Here is a 17,588-nt window from a genome sequence, read left to right as displayed (position 1 = left end):
CCAGACATGGGACAGTCAGAGAATATACCCAGAGCTGAGAGATAGATTATCTTGTTGGTAGAACAGCCAGGAGGCCAGGGTCAAAAAGTATTGGATTGGGAGAAGGCAATATAAGTTGTGAGAAGACTGGAAAGGTAGGAGGAGGTTAGGTTATGAAGGGTTTTGAATATCAGAGGATTTTGTATTTGATCCCAGAGATGATAGGGAGCCACTGGAGTTTATTGAATAGAAGGATGATGTGCTTACATCTGCCCTTTAGGAAAATCACTTTAGTGGCTGAATGGAGGATGGGTTGGAGTGGGGAGAGACTTGAGGCAAGCCAACCCACCAGCCGGCTAATTGCAATGGCCTTACTATAAGGTCATGAATAAAGTACCAGAATGGTGGCAGTGTCAAAGGAAAGAAAGGGGCATATTTGAAAGGTGTTGCAAAGATGAAATTAACAGACTTTGGCCACAGATTGGATATAGGGATTCAGAGATAGCCAGGAATCCAGGATGACTCCTAGTTTGTGAACCCGAGGATCTAGGAGTATAATATTCCCCTCTACTATAATTGGGGAGGTAGAAGAAGGGGAGGATTTAGGGGGAAAGATAATGAATTTTGTTTTGAATGTGTTGTTTAAGATGTCTACTGGACATCTAGTTCAAGATATCTGAGAGGCAGTTGGAAATGTGAGATTGGAGGTCGGCAGAGAGATTGGGGCAGGACAGGTGGATTTAAGAATTAATCAGCATAGAGATGGTAATTAAATCCATGGTAGCTGATGAGATCATCAAGTTAAATAATATAGAGAGAGAAGAGAAGAGGGCCCAGGACAAGAACCCGAAGAATACTTATGGCTAGAGGGTGTGATCTGAATGAGAATTCAGCAAAGGAGACTGGGAAATAGCAGTTAGGATGAGAATCAGGAGAAGGTTGTGTCCCAAAAACCTAGAGAGGAGAATATCAGGGAGATAGTGAGCACAGGTGTCAAAGGCTGCAAAGAGGTCAAGAAGAATGAGAACTGAGAAATGACTATTGGATTTAGCAAATAAGAGATCACTGGAAACTTTGGAAAGAGCAGTTATCAGTGGAATGGTGAAGTTGGAAGTCAGATTGTAAGTGGTTAAGAAGAGAGTGAGAGGAGAGAAAATGGAGACATTTATTATAGATAATCTTTTTAAGGTATTTAACCATAAAGAGCAGAAGAGATCTGGAATTATAGTTAGCAGAAATGGAAGGATCAAATAAGCGTTTTCTCAGGATGGGGGAGACATGCATGTTTGTAGGCAGTAGGGAACCAGACAATAGAGAAAGATTGAAAATAAGAGGTAGAGTAGAAGGGGACAATGTGTTGGAGGCAACTGGACAGAATAGAATTGCTTGAACAAATAGAGTATTAGACTTATCATGTAAGTGAGGGGTGAAGGAGGAGATAGTGTCAGAAGGCATTTGAGTGATAGATGAAGAGGAAACTGAGGGAGCTCATGGCTAATGACCTCAATTTTTTTCTTGTAAAATATGAGGTAAGGTTATTAGCTGAGAGGTTGGGGGAAGGAGAGCTGTAGGAAGTTTGAAGAAGGATGAAAAGGTTTGGAAGAGATACTGTGGAGAGTGGGATAATGAGTTAAGGCAGGTATGGGAGAATTGCCTAGCAACAGTAAGGACACAGTTGAGATTATGTGACATAAATTTTTAGTGGACGCAGTCAGAAAGGTTGCCTGATTTTCTCCATCTTCATTCAGCAGCATGTGTGTAGGAGCAAAGTTAGGGAATGGTGGGAGTGATCCAAAGCTGAGACTTGGCAGGTTGTAATTCGTGATAGAGGGGATAAGCATTCAAGACAGAAAGACGGTATTAGAGCTGAATTGTTCCCTCTAGTGAACCAATAATCAGAAGGTCTTTTAACAAATTTTCCATTATATCTTTTGAGTAAAATCCTGTGATTTTAATATATTCCTTGTTGATAATTTGTCTACCTTTAAGGTAGAGCTTTCCTCTGCTGAATGAAATGCTTTTTAATGAACATATCTGGAGAAATGTGATCTTTTATGAATAATTATTTTAATGAGTCAATCTACTCTGTCCACTTTTTCTGTCTAAAAGACTGAGGTTCAGATGCCCACACTGCTTGCCATGTTTGGCTGCCTTTGATCAGGTAGACCCATTCTCCCCCAAGAAATTTTTATGTGAACTTGGGTTTATAAGTATATAAAATAGGTATACATAACCTTTTATATTGCCAAATTTTTCATGACTACCACATTCAGTTACACAACCCCATATGGGGTCTCAACCCACAGTTTAAGAAGCTTTGATCTAGAGGAGTCAAATAAGCATCTTTTCCTTCTATCTCCCAAATAAAGTGAAAATTCCCTAGGAAAGGTATTAAGCATAAATGCAGCAATTTGGATCACTAAACTGATACAACATTGATGATAGTACTCACCCAATTGAACTGTCCCTTGGGTATATATATATATATATATATATATATATATATATATATATATATATATTTTGCTGGGCAGTGAGGGTTAAGTGACTTGCACAGGCAGGGTCACACAGCTAGTAAGTATCAAGTGTCTGAGGCCAGATTTGAACTCAGGTCCTCCTGAATCCAAAGCCAGTGCTTTATCCACTGTGCCATCTAGCTGCCCCCTCTTGGGTATGATTTTTAAAAGAAATTGGGTACCCACCACAGAGAAATACATAAAAGATGCACACCAAAAGAAGACATGGAGAATGATGGCTGCATAGCTCTGAAGGGTACCATGTGTTCCTAGGAGGCTGGTGCCAGATGGAGACATGAAAGGAAAGATGAGGGAGAGAGAAAAGGGATTCAGAGCCTCAACAGGAGATGCCTAGCTTTTCTCAGACCCAAGGAGAGGCCTATAAACTACGTCATTTGCATAGCCCAAAGGGCAAGAAAGACCAGCACAATAAGGTACCACATTCATTGAGGAGCAATGTGGAAATAAGTCTTCTTTGCTACTGTGAGTCAGGTAGGTCCAGAGGGAAGAGTGTTTGTTGACCCCTACAAAGATGGAGGGGAACTTTCCTGATTCTTTAAGGTCTTTGTTCAACCATTCTGCATAGTTTTGGAAAGGTTAAATTAAACCCTTTATTTTATCTAATGACCTGTTAGTCTAATGCTTGCTAGAAAGTAGAGGGAGCTAAGAAAGACACTCACCAAATTGTGATATTCTCAGGGAAATATTGGGTGAATCATAGCAGTTATTGAGAAAGTTCATCAAGGTAAAGCCACTCTGTCCCGTTATGTCAAAAACTGGGACCCAATTTACACATAGATTACATTGGAATAGCCACAGCTTCAGACAGAGATGGGATAATTATGACCAACAATAGTCAACCTGTGTGTGAAAAGGAGCTACTACAACCATCTCAAAGAATAGTCTTAACAACAAAATACAGTACAAATAAATAGTACTGGCAATTAATATTATAGGTGTGTACACACACACACACACACACACACATACACACGTGCAAACACAATTCTATATGTGTTTGGGTATTCAAAAACTAGTAGCTCTGGTGTGAGGGCTTGCTGAGCCCTTTTCAGGGCTGCTCATCCACCTTTGGCATTTGCCTGGCATTAAATTCTTACCTGTAGCTCCAAGAAGCTATAGCATGCACAGTAGCCACACCCAGGTAAACTGTCTCTGTAGATGAGCTAAGCCAGGTTAGTGGCTTAAACATTAGTGAGTTAAGGAGATGCCTATCCCAAGCATGTGAAGACTTCCACTGGCAGAGTGGGTGGATGAGAACAAATTGTCCTGAAGGCCATGGAGGCGGCTGATGGAGTGCTATGGAGTGCTTAGAGCTTGGTCAGACATTGAATCCTAATCGTCCTGACTTTTGTCTTGACATTGCATTTCAGTGACACCAGAAGAGAGAGTGAGGTTGACTACTTTGTGCAACTCTGCCTCACTTAATCCTATTCAGGAACAGTGATGTCATTGGTTCTCTTTGAAAACAAAGGACAAACAACAACAATGTGTATGTGTACATATGTATAGCTTACTCACATTTCTATGCATTTACCAATCAAATATAATCTTGGAGATAATGTGAATAATATGCCATATATGACAAAATCTTTTTAACATTATATAAAAATGAGAACACTATATTAGTAATTCAATCTTTCAGGGTATCCTCATGATTTCTACCAGCTCAATTAAGATTTTTAATAGCCAGAAAAGAATACTGGTTAATCTTACCATTTGAAAGTAGCAAAATAATCTCAAAAGCAAACCTAGAAAAGCTTAATCCATCTCAGACCAAAGAGGTACTCTTGATTTTAGTGAAGAGTAAATTGATAGTCTGAGAGAAGCCAACCAAAAGAGAGAGGGGACAGTTAGGAAGGAATACTCTGCCCTAGAAGCAATATTCTTCCATTTATGGATCAGTAATCCTGTTGATGCCTATGTACATTTGTATGTAACTAGAAAATAAACCAAAGTATCATCAGTTGAACTGTAAAACAGAATATAATAACCCAGAATGATGCTAAAAAGCCAAACAAAGCAGAGAGAGATTGATATAATGATGGATGGCATGTAACACCAGTCCCTGAATATTCTTGCTGGGAGGTCTGTCTGGAGATGGGGGTTTGTTGTCAAAGCAGAGGAACCCTGTCTTTGTTAGGGGGATGGTGAATATGTGCTCCTTTCCAAAAGTCTTTGGTTAAAGCAAAGCCTTCTGACTTTTCCTTAGGGACTTAGCTCTCGGATAGTAAATCTGTTTATTTAACTAAATGGAGAATGCATATGGTTCTGATCACTAACCCCTAATCCATCATCTCCATGTGTCTATGTGGCTTTGGGGAAACTCTTTGGGATTCAGATGTCATGCAAAAGCATCTTTGTAGTTATTTTTTGAGTAAGAAGGAAGTTGTTCTTTCTATAGGTTAAGTGGAGGTTCTATATGGTTCAGGTTTAATTGGAAACTTTAATCCCATATTTTAATTTGTAAATAAGTTTTTATTAATTTTTTTCATTGCCAGGATTTCTCCCAGCACCTCTCCCCTTCTCAGAAAACTATTCCAAATGATAAATAATACAGTGTTTTTTAGGAAAAAAAAGAAAGAAGAGTGAGGAAAAATCTTTTAGAAAAAGAAAAAGAGAAGGAAGATGGAAGTTTCAGCAAAACCAATCAATATGCTAAAGTCTGAAAATATATGCAGTGTCCCATATCCATGGACCTCCCACTTCTGCAAAGGAATAGGATGGAGGTATCTTTTGATATTTTCTCTTTAGGGGTCTTGCTTTTTTTCTTTGCAATTCTGTAATATTCACTTAATTTTGGTAGTAGTCCATTTCACTTACATTGCTCTAGTCCTTGTATATATTACTTTTTGGTTGTGCTTAGTTCACTCTGCATTAAATTATGTAGGCCTTTCTATGCTTCTCTGTTTTTTATTCCTTGCTTTTTACAGCACAATACTATTCCATTTCCCAATTGATGGGCAGATACTTTGCTTCAGTTCTTTGCTACCTCAAAAAAAATGCTACTATAAATATTTTAATGTATATGGGGACTTTCTTCTTAGCAATAACCTCCTTGGGGTATAAACCCAGTAGCAAAATTTCTGAGTCAAAGGATTTGAATAATTCTATAGTGTTTTACAAAATTGTTGTACTGATTCACACCAACAAGGTGTGCCTATTTTCTTTGACTGTTTCTACCTTTTTTCATCTTTGTCCTGACATACTACTTGGTAATTCAATCCAAAAAATATAAATCGACCTGCTTTGTGCAGAATACTGAACCAGGTGCTATAAAAGATCATAATTTCTTTGAGGGTTGGGAATGTTTCTGTTTTTACTTTTGTACCTAGCCAAGTGTTTAGCACATGAAGGTGCTTAATAAATGCTTATTGAATTGAACTGAATTTTAGAGAAGAAAATGTCCCTTCCCTCAGTATAGCACAGAGATATGACAAATATACATATGACAAATGCTAATTTAAAGTGCTACATAAGATCCAGGAAGAAGAAGCAGCTTGTTTGCCCATATCAAGAAGATCTTTTTTGGAGGAGGGTTTTTTTTTTGGGGGGGGGGGATTGACAGAAAGAGTAGAGATTCAACAGTCAAGAGAGGAGGATGGGCAAGAAAGCACATTTCAAGACAGCTAGAAAAAGTGCAAAGTGGGTAAAGTATACATCATGTTCAGAGCACAGCAAGTTATATTGACTGGAGTTTAAAATACACGGAGGGACTTTTCCCAGGAACCTCACCATCCTATATGATCCTTTCAACCCTGGAATTGACCCCTGCTCAGGACTGCCTGCCTCTGAGCCCCATCCCTCTGATTGGAGGCTAAAGGGTTCCTCCTCTCAGAAGTGCCTTTAAGAAGGGGGTTCAAGCCAGCCATCTCTGCACTTCTCACCTGGCTGCACCTCTCTTTTAATTGGGGAGTGTTAGCTAAGCAGCTCTCCACAATATTGGGGCAAGGAAGGAGACTGGCAGCCTCCATCAAAACAGAACAGGATTTACTTTAACAAGAACAAATTAAAAAAAAAAAACACAAACAGGATCAGTAGGATCAAGGGAAAGGAAATAAAATGGGGAAAGGGAAATTATACAACCTGAAAAAATACCACCACCCAGGAATCAGATGAGAATACACAGCAGAGCTCCTGTCGCCTTCCAGCTTCCAGCTAGAATGGCGAATTCTCTTCCCCAATCCCAGAAAACCCCACACAGCCCCCAGCCAATTGGATGGCTGCTCTGACAGTCACATGACAGCCCTCACTAGGCTTCCAATCATTATAATTTTGTCAGGCCCACATTGGTGAGTGGTGATGATGTGAGGTGCCAGCGCCATGGCAACGGCTACAACCAGTGGGTGGAGCACCCTGTGGTTTGCAGAGCCCCAGGCCAGTGCACACCAAGGCATAAAAGCCTCAAATAACAATTAATTCTTTACAGAATAATGGATAGAAGTTTCAAAGAAGCACATTTAGTCTTGGTATAAGGAAGGCCTTCCTAACATACTTCTGAAAGTAATGATCTGTCTTTAAAGGTAGTAGGTTCGGGGGCAGCTAGATGGCGCAGTGGTAAAGCACCGGGCCTGGATTCAGGAGTACCTGAGTTCAAATCCGGCCTCAGACACTTGACACTTACTAGCTGTGTGACCCTGGGCAAGTAACTTAACCCTCATTGCCCTGCAAAAAACAGAACAAAACAAACAAAAAAGGTAGTAGGTTCTTCTTCACTAGAAGTCTTGAAGCAAAGGATGAATAATTGTTTGCATCTGGACTTTTGTTCATGGGATTTTACTAGTGAGTTCCTGGTCAACTATGAGATCATGTGATTTTCATTAAGATTGATTAGTGGAAGTTATATGTAGGTTTGAGGATTATTCAGGGGAGTTGGGGAAAAGATGGAAGTTAGAAGAGGGAATGAATAGTGTGGGGGTTTTAATAAGATTGCTTAGGTTGGGATCCTGACATTACCATTTGCTTCCTGTATAACTTTGTTGTTTGCTGCTGGGTTCTGCTATAAGGTAATAAAGTACTTGGAGGCTGAGCATTCTAATAAGCAGTTACTTTACTAAGATAGGAAATTTTTGTTTTGATTTTTATCAGCATTGTAAGGATACAGAATGAACACAGCTTCCTGTGGTTACCCAGCTAAGATGGTTGGTGACCCTCCAGATGAAAGTAACAGAAGATTTGTCAGGTCTGAGAAGCCCAGGAAAAATAGCTAAAATGTTTCTTAATATGATCTCTGCCCCAGATAATTTACCTAGGGGAGAGTTTCTTAATAATTCAAACTATGGTAGGGGACAGTGTGTGTACCTGTGTGTGTGTGTGTGTGTGTGTGTGTGTGCATGTGCATGCGCATGCGCAGTTATCCAAATCCTAGCCTACTACACCTGCACAAGAAACTGAGGGCCTCTTTCCTTATCTGTGAAATGAAGCAGTTAGACTAGATTGTCTCCAAGGTATTTTCCAGCATTAAATCTATGATAAGAATTACATATGGGGGCAGCTAGGTGGCGCAGTGGATAAAGCACCAGCCCTGGATTCAGGAGTACCTGAGTTCAAATCCGGCCTCGGACACTTGACACTTACTAGCTGTGTGACCCTGGGCAAGTCACTTAACCCCCATTGCCCCGCAAAAAACAAAAAAAAAAAAACAAAAACAAAAAAAGAATTACATATGAGAAAGACAAGATCAATATAATCAGCCATAATAGCATCAATCCTTTCATTTTAATAATCTGAGTGGATGTGATTTCCACTTAATTAGCATTTAGTGAATGTTTGTTGAATTGGCTTAAACTTGAGTTGAATTCACCCAAGGTAAAAAAAAAGTAGCAAAACTGAGATCTGAACCCAGGTCTTCAGTCTCCAAGCACAATATGATTAGCAATGGTAGCTCTTCAAATCAGCAAATATTTATTAGGCATCTACTATGCACCAGATACTGTGCTAAGTGGTAGGGAAACAGAGAAAAGCAAAATACAAAAAGCATCCATCCTTCCAAATGAGTTCAGTTTTGGAAACCTTGAGTTCAAGGTTTTGATATGTCCAATAGGCAGTTGGAGATATGGAAATCAGGAGAGAGCTTACAGTTGGATAGGTAGGTCTGAATCTGGAAGCTGATTAGATCCCCAAGTGAAATAGCATAGAGGAATTTAAAAACAACAGCAACAACAATAACAACCTAGGACAGAATGGGGAGAGAGAACATCCATAGTTAGTGGGCATAATCTAGATGAAGAACCAGCAAAGGAGATTGAGGAGTAGTCAGACAGATTGGAAGAGAGCCAGGATATAATGTCATGAAAACCTAGAGAGAAGAGAGTATCAATGAGAAATGGGTAGCCAACAGTGTCAAAGGTTGAGGAAAGATCAAGAAAGATGAGGACTAAGAAAAACCTAATAAATCTGGCAATTAAGAAATTGCTTGATTGAGAGAGAACAGTCTCAGGTGAATGATGAGGTCAGAAGCCTGATTGTAGAGATTTAAGAGAGTAAGAGAAAAGGAAGTGGAGACATTGATTGTATATAGCCATAAAAGGGGGGAGAGATATGAAATAATAGTCTCTGATGACACCTGGGTATTGTTCTATTGCTATAAATTATTGTCTCCTCCCTGCTCTATTATTATTTCCTTTGGAAGCATTCCACTACTCAAATGAAAATATTCTTTCCAGGATTGCTATCAGTTTCTTAATTACTAAATCCAAAGGCCTTTTCTCAATCCTTATCTTATTTGACCATTAAGATTTTAAAACCCTGATGCTCTTGACTTCTGTTAGATCATCATCCAGCTCTCTTCTACTACATGTCAGTGTCCTGCAAAGCTCTGTCTTGGGCCCCCTTCTTTCCTCTCTTTCTCTTGGTGGTCTCTCATGTCCCATGGTTCAATTATCATCTCTTTGTAGATGACTTCCAGACCTATGTACCTATTCACATCTGGAGTTCGAATCTTTCTCTTGAGTTCCTACAGTATTTCCAACTGCCCATTAGTCACCTCCATCTGAATGTCCTATATAAATTTCAGTCCAAAATTGCCAAAGGAAAATTCATGATTTACATCTCCCTTTCAAATATACCTCTCCTCCATCTTCTCTATCTCTGTTGAAGGCATCACTTTTCCCCAACTACTCAGGTTCATGACCTCATTTAGAACTATAAAGTTAGAGAGATATGAGCAGGAAGGTCAAACCTTAATGGTCATAGTCCAAACCCTTAATTTTACAGATAAGTAAACTAAATTCCAGAAAGGTTAAATTATTTGTCCATGATTACACAGCTAATGAATGTCTCTTGCAGGATTTGAACACAGTTCTTGATTCCAAGTCCAGTTTTTAATCCAGTTCTACACACTTGCTTTCTTGACTCTTCTCTCTCTCACCCTCTATATCCCATCACCCATCTCATTTTGTTGAAGCTATATATATATATATATATAACATCTCTCATTTCTATACCCCCCTCAATCCACTCTTGGCCATCACTCTTTTTCAGACCTTTATCATCTAAAGTACTATATTAGCATCCTAATTCATTTCTCCAGGCTCTAAACCCTCTTTTATAGTGCTGTCAGAATTATTTTCCTAAAGCAGAAGCATTTATACTCCCCTGCTCACTCAAAAAATTTCAGCACCTCTCTATTGCCTCTAGGATAAAATACAAACCTAGAATTTAAGCAGACTCCAACTTAATTTTCTAGATTTATTTCATATTACTTCCAGTTCCATTCACACAATCTATATTATGGTCATAGATCCATTATAGCTGTTCTCCAAATTGAGAATTCTATCTCCTGTCTCCATTCATTCATTCATTCATTCATTCACTTACTTGTTTTTTTAAAAAAGAATTATTGATTTTTTTTACTTCACCTTCATTTCTAAATACATCTCTTTCTCCTCTCTATCTTTTATAGCAAAAAAAAAATGAATGAGAGGTAGGGGTGGGTGGAAAATGCAGTTCAATAAAATGAACTAGTTTATCAGTTGAATGTAACATTATATGCAGTGTTCCATACTTTGCAGAGAAGGGAGAGAAGTACATTTTCTCCATTCCTTCTCTAAGACCATCCTTAATTATTATAATTACAGTGTTCAGTTTCATTTTGTAAATTTCCATTTGTAGCCAATGTGTATATTGTTCTTCTGTTTTGCCTACCTTCCTCTGCATCAGTTAATTTGTCTTTCCATGTTTCTCTGAATTCTTCACATTCATCCATTTGTATGGTACAATAATACCATATATCCATCCATTCACACTCTGCGCCTGGAGATTAATTCTTTTTCACCTTTGTCTCTTATAATACTTCACTTCCTTTAGGGCTCAACTTAGGTGCCATCTTTTACCTCTTCCCTATCCAACCTCCAGTTGTGTTAAGTTATCTGTATATGAATTGCACCCTTTAGTAGAATATAGGTTTCTTGAAAGCAAGGACTCTGATTTTTTTTTCCTTCTCTATCCTCAGTGCTATGTTCATAATAAATTCTTATTGAATGGTCAACATTGACTGTATCTAAGAAAAAAATTGTCTTCTTATTCCTACATGAAAAAGCAGCCTAGCCTTTGGGTGAGAAGTGGGCTTCAGTATTGCAGTGGAGAAGTTTAGTCTTTTGGGGGGCAGCAGTGAAAGAAATTAAAATCAGGAGGCTGAGCAAGACAAGGGTCTACTCAGGGACAATGACACCTACTCCATATGGGCAGTGGGCTCAGCTGTGTTGGAAAGAGTTGGAGATGCTTTCCCCTTTGTGGAATACTTACTTCTCTGTTTCATTTTGAATATCATTTGTTTGGTTGCCATAGAGACACCAAGTCTCTATTTTAATGCTAACCTGCGTGGCTGCAACTTTCTATATATAAATGCTGCTTTGCACAGTGAATTAGCTGTGCTGCCTGAAGAAACAAGTGGATGTGAAAACTGGAGGAAAATGGCCAGTATGTCAGCTTTCAATGACAAGGGACCAAGGGGTTGAGGTGAGTCACAACCTGCCTGGACCATTGCTGGGGTGCAGGCAGTAGTTCTCCGCCTAGGTAATTGAGGCAGGTTGTCTTTCTGCTTGTTGCTGGTTCCTTTTGCCCTTGGATGTGCTACCATCCTCATTAAGGGATCTCATTATTCAGTTTAATCTCTGATATGCATAGAAAAGATTCCGAATGCTGTTTTATTTGTCTGTTCTTTGTATAGAATTCACTTCCCCCCCCTCCCCCCACAGGTTTCCTAAAGGCCTAAGTCTCTCGTGGCTAATAGTTGTTTGCCTGTAGGTGCTCCTGTTGGGCTTTGATCTTTCTTGAGAGCAGGGAGGATTTCTTGCCTTTCTTTGTAGCCCCAGGTTAGCATAGTGCCCCCACAAAGTAAGTGGTTAATAAATGCTAGTCGATTAGACTTGTTTAGAGGCAGAGGGGAGAAGAGATCACATTCAAGTCCTGAATTAGAAATAAGGAGAAGTATCTGAATTTTGCACTTGTGTATTAACAGGGAAGTCGGTTTTGTTGGGTTGCCTTTTTATTGCCTGTCAGCAGAACCCTAACTAGGAGAAAGAGACTGAGGCTTTGCCACAAGGGCTCCAAAATGTATGGGATATGTTTCCTTCCTCATGATTCATGGCTCTACCCTGTTGATTTGTCATGGTTCCTTGAATCTCCAGCGTCTAGGCAGGTGGAGAGGTACTGGCAGGGGCTCTTAACCTAGAATCTATGAACTTGTTTGTTTAGTTTTTAAAAAAATAATAGTTTGATCATTGCATTTAAATAAAATTGGTTTTCTTTGGCATCATATATATTTTATTTTATGCATTTAAAAACATTATTCTGAGAAAGTCTATAGGCTTTACCATTGCATGACTTAACAGATACTATCTTAATAAAGCACTGAACCATTACCCTAGAATTGAGAGGGATGACCAATACCCTCACTGACCCCATCTCCACCTCCCTCTGGGGTTAGGGAGCCTGACGATCATCAGTTGTGCCATGGAGGGAATAGGCCAGACTTTTCAGGGAACCAGCCACCCTTCCCCAGCACTAACAAGGGAGCATTGTTTGAGATTTTTTTACACAAAGGTTGCGCTGAATATGAAGGCCAGTGCACCTTGAATGAGGCAGGATTTCCTGTACCCCAGGTGACCTCCTTACTTCCTCGCTTCCACTTTCACAGCTGCTCTCCTGCTCTCCTCATGTGCTGTGGAACTTGCCTGGGTGCCAGAATCTTTAGTTAAAGCTCCTCCGGGCAGTGTTGCCTTTGACTTGACTCTGCTTGCACTTGCTGTTGAGAATCTTCTCTTTCCTCTGGCCTGTTAATTGCTTTTTCTTTCCCTCACATGAGTCTATTTACTGCAGAGACATCAAGAAGCCAGAAAGAAGTCTCTTTAAGGTGTAAGGCAGGGCTCTGGGGAATGGCATTACATGGGTGTGTACCTCTCCATGATGAGGACAGAGCTGTGTGTCCATGTAGACCCATTCCTTTGTTGTGTGGGGCCTGGGATGGGGGAGACAGACTGTTGCGTGATTAGCAATAGAAAATGCAACAAAGGTTGTCTTTCTTGTCATTCTGAAAATCAGCTCATGGTAAAATTTAGGGTCTCTTCCTGCAACATTTGCCATTCAACAGATAATGATAATGGATTGCATTTATCACTGTATAACTATATTTAGAATTTTTAGTCACTGTGCACTTGTTTTTAAGCAGATGAAAGGGAATGCTCTGTAGGAGGTCACAGGATGATTGATCTGGAGCCACAAGGAACCTTGGAAGCCATCTAATGCCATCCCACTAACTTTATAAATACTCAAACCTAGAGAAGAAAAATTAGTTGCTTATGGCTGCATAGTAAGCGACAGAGTTAGGATTCAAATACAGATCCTCTCTGCTGTTGATCTGTAATGGTTATTATCTCCAATTTGCAAATGAGGAAACTGAGGTTCAGGGAGGGAAGTCAAGAGTATTTAAAATTGGATATTAGATCATAAATCTCCCCTCTTTAACTTTTCCCTTAATTTATCTCCCAGACTAGTAAATGGAAGAAGCTTCTGGTTTTCTAGTTAGAGCTGTTTTACACCACCAGACTTTCAGTATCCTCCTCTCTCTCATTTCCCAAAGAACCATCCCATGTAATAAGGGATATTTTAAAAATAAAAACAATATGAAAAAGAGGGGAAAATCAGTAATAATGATAAATAAATATGTGTTGTATGTATGTGTGTGTGTATAAAAGTCTGAAAACATATACAGTGGAGACTTACTTCTAGGGCATATGAAGAAGATGGGATCAGATCCCCATCACCTCTCAAATGTCCCTAAAACAGGGGTAGCTAGGTGACGCAGTGGATAAAGCACCAACCCTGGAGTCAGGAGGACCTGAGTTCAAATCCAGCCTTAGACCCATGAGTAAACTATTCCTCTAATTTGAGACGTTATGCTGTCCCAATACATTCCGATGAGAAAAATCAAAGGGATAGTAGAATATTCAAGCATCTTGCCCTTTAAACTGGGCCGGCTTACAAGTACCCATAGGTACACAGAGGTGGGATTCAAATTGTTCTTATCATTTATTATCCACTGCTCCTTTCACTTCTCCATGGACCTTTCAAACACTTGTCTTACATCTACCCTGTGCACAGTATGTGCTATATATTCTAGGGGGTTTCTTCTGGATCCCTGTTTCAAAGGAAACCCCAAAGGATTCCCACTATTACAAGGGCACTCCTACTGGAATTACCAACTCACCCAATAATAGGGCAAGTAGGTTCAGTTACAGACTCAAGCAAATAAGATCATATAAAGCTGTGAACAAGGGTGAGGCTCCCAAGATTTCTAAGACAGCAGGCAGACCTTATCCAATGGACCTACACTCCTTAGTTGTTGTTGGTTTGTTTTGTTTGGGGATTTGTTTTTAGTCTTTTTTTTTTTTAGTGAGGCAATTGGGGTTAAGTGACTTGCCCAGGGTCACACAGCTAGTAAGTGTTAAGTGTCTGAAGCCAGATTTGAACTCAGGTACTCCTGACTCCAGGGCCGGTTCTCTATCCACTGCGCTACCTAGCTGCCCCTTTTTTGAATCTTAATCTGGCCTGTTGTTATTGTCTAGTTGATTAATTGAGTCTGACTCATACTGGATCTATAGTAGTTCAGTTGTGTGTAACTCTGTGATCTCATTTAGGGTTTTCTTGTCAAAAATACTGTAGTGGTTTGCTGTTTTCTTCTCCAGCTCATTTTACAGGTGAGGAAACCAAGGCCAACAGGGTTCAGTGACTTGCCCAGGATCACACAGCTAGTAAAGTGTCTGAGGTCATATTTGAACTCAGGTCCCCAGGTTCCAGGCCTGGTACCCTATCTGCTACACCACCTATCTGTCCATTTCAGGGGATATAGTAATTCATAAAACACTGGTCCTATGTTCTTGAGGAGACAAGACTAGAGTAGATGAGAATATTGCTCATGAAAAAATAGCTGTCAATACAAGATAACATATAAGTGCTGAAACACTAGCACAAGCCTGGAAAGTTATTTGGAGTTTTGAAAAGGGAAAGATCACTTTAAGCTTTGGTTAGAAAAGACTTTATGAGGAGGTAAAATGTGAAATGGACTTTAAAGGATCTATTAGATGAATAGGTGAGAGAGGAAGTAATTTCAGGTGGGAAAACTTGTATGAAGTCAAGGAGGTATCTGTTGAAACCCCTAGGATGAATAAAGTATCTGTGGGGAGAAGAATAAAGAATTGAGGATTAAACCTTGGGTCACACCCACGTTTAAGGTGGGGCAGCTAAAATAGTGCACCTGTCCTGGAGTCAGGACCTGAGTTCAAATCCAACCTCAGGTCACATTTACTAGCTGTGTGACCCTGGGCAAGTCTTTTAACATTGTTTGTCTCAGTTCCTTCCTCTGTAAAATGATCTGGAGAAGGAAATGCAAACCACTCCAATATCTTTGCTGAGAAAAACGAGTCAGCCATGACTGAAAATGACTAAACAACAACAGTAGAAAAATAAAACTAGCCATTAAAGGAATCATCAGAGAGGTTGGAGGACAAAAGTTAGAGAAATATCTAGGAAGCCAAGACAGAAGAGCTTCAGGAAAAAGAATCCTGGGCCACTGAACTGGATTCATCTGCGCATTGTCTATCCTTAGCTGTTGTGTGCTAATGAGTAATAATTATAGCTAATCCCTTGGTGATTAGTTTCTGACTTTATTAAATCTAGGTCAGGTGGTAGAAAGGAGTAATTCATTGCATAGGGAGTTGGATTAAATGACTCCTAAGGATACTCTACATTCTGTGATTCTACTAGGCTACAAGTACAGATCCCTGCTTTAGTAGCATTATTACCATCCCATACTGGCCTTTTCTCTTTTCAGCAAGCCTTTTTTTCAGAAAACTTGGTATGGAAAGAGCACTGGTCTCAAAAAAAAAAAAAAAAGAAAGAGCACTGGACTTGGAGTCAGGAGATTTGGGGTCTGATGTTGGTGCTGCCACTTTTTTACTGTATGACCTTAAGCAAATTATTTCTGCTCTTTGTACCTCAGTTTCTTCAATTGTAAAATCAAAGGGTTGATAGATGTGCACTGAGGTCTTTTTCAGCTCTAAGTTTATACTATTCTACCTCCTTGAACCTCTTTTTGTGAGTAATAATACCCAGGTCAGATGGGATCAAAGCCAGAAATCAATACAAAAACAGGTATGGGTCTAGACAGGTAAAGGTAATGTGGGACTACTTATGTGACACTGCCTCCATGGCAGGGGCTCTTAAGTTAGGATCCATGAACTTCTTTTTTAAAAATAGTTTGATAATTTTATTTCAATAAAATTGGTTTTATTGTAATCCTATTTATTTCTTTTTAAAATTTATGGAATAGGGGCAGCTACCTGGCTCAGTGGATAAAGCACTGGCCCTGGATTCAGGAGGACCTGAGTTCAAATCTGCTCTCAGACACTTGACACTTAACTAGCTGAGTGACCTTGGGCAAGTCACTTAAGCCTCATTGCCCAGCCAAATTAATTAATTAATTAATTAAAAATTAAAATTTATGGAATAAAACAAGCATTTCCAAAAAATAGTATAATAAAAAGATGATTGCACATGAAATTGCATTTTCTGCATTTAAAAAATTATTCTGAAAAAAGAGATGATAGGCCATTTATCAGGTTGCCAAAGTGGTTCAATATACAAAGAAAGTTAAAAACTGCTTTGTGGTATCCATTTTGCTGTGGATGAAGCTGGGGAGAAGTCTTCCCTGTTGTATAGTTTGAAAATGTTTTGGTGGGAAAATGGTAGAGTATGTCCCAGGCCATAGAGGAGTGCAGATTTCATGTAAACACCACAGAGGGGCTTAGAAATATACCAGTCTAAAAAGAAATAAGAAAAATTACTTATAGACTTCTCCACCTGGCCCAGGTAGTCACAGAATGGCACCTCAGAATCCTGCAGAGACCCTGAGATAAGGAAATAAGTGTAGGTGGAAAGTGGAGTTGTGGGCCAGCCCCAGAAGGGCTTCAGTCAGTGTGTGCAAGGGGAGGACCACAGGCATGACAGAAGAGCTCCTAGAAGTCTCCGGGTGGAGTTTAACACTGGAGCAGTTCCAGTGTCTGTCCCTTGAAGGAGTTAGTGTCCTGGTCTTAGGAACTGTACTCAGGACCAGGAGGGCCCTGCCCATGCCATTCAGATATGGAGTTTGATCCATGCACAACCCCAACCTCCTATGCAACTTATAGACCTATAGATGAGCAAACCAAAGAAAACTAAATACCATGAGGAAATACCTTGCTGTGCCTCAAGATCTGGTTTGAAATATTCAGTAGCCAATTAGTGAGATACAACTGAAGCTCAGGGGAGAAACTGGCAAGATATATGGATCAGTAAGTCTTCCGTACAGAAATGATAATTAAATTCATGGGAGTTTCTGAGTTTACTTAGAAAGAGAGAGAAGGGCCCAGGACATAGTTTTGGGAAACATATACAATTAGGGCTGTGACAAGGATATTGAATGAGCAAAGGAGATGGAGGAGAAAGAATAAGAGAGGTAGGAGGAGAAGTGAGGCCGATTAGCAGTGTCAGAGAGTTCAAAACGAATAAGGATTGAAAAAAGACCATCAGATTTAGAAA

General features: G+C 39.7%; 1 protein-coding gene across 2 annotated transcripts in view; it reads left to right on the top strand.

Moving 5' to 3' along the window:
- Positions 1–17,588, top strand: part of GAS7 (growth arrest specific 7) — a 311,630-nt gene that overhangs the window by 108,800 nt on the left and 185,242 nt on the right. Inside the window, exon 1 of one of the 2 annotated variants that reach the window (XM_044001029.1) lies at positions 11,324–11,471. The exons of the other annotated variant lie outside the window; for it this stretch is intronic. Coding sequence (XP_043856964.1) covers positions 11,448–11,471 — 24 coding nt within the window. The 5' untranslated portion in view covers positions 11,324–11,447. Of the gene's footprint in view, positions 1–11,323; positions 11,472–17,588 lie in introns of those variants that run through there. 2 annotated transcript variants of the gene reach the window in all.

The sequence above is a fragment of the Dromiciops gliroides genome, chromosome 4 (assembly GCF_019393635.1).
Source record: "Dromiciops gliroides isolate mDroGli1 chromosome 4, mDroGli1.pri, whole genome shotgun sequence".
Taxonomy (NCBI): Eukaryota; Metazoa; Chordata; class Mammalia; order Microbiotheria; family Microbiotheriidae; genus Dromiciops; species Dromiciops gliroides.
This window is presented reverse-complemented; position numbering and strand designations above follow the sequence as displayed.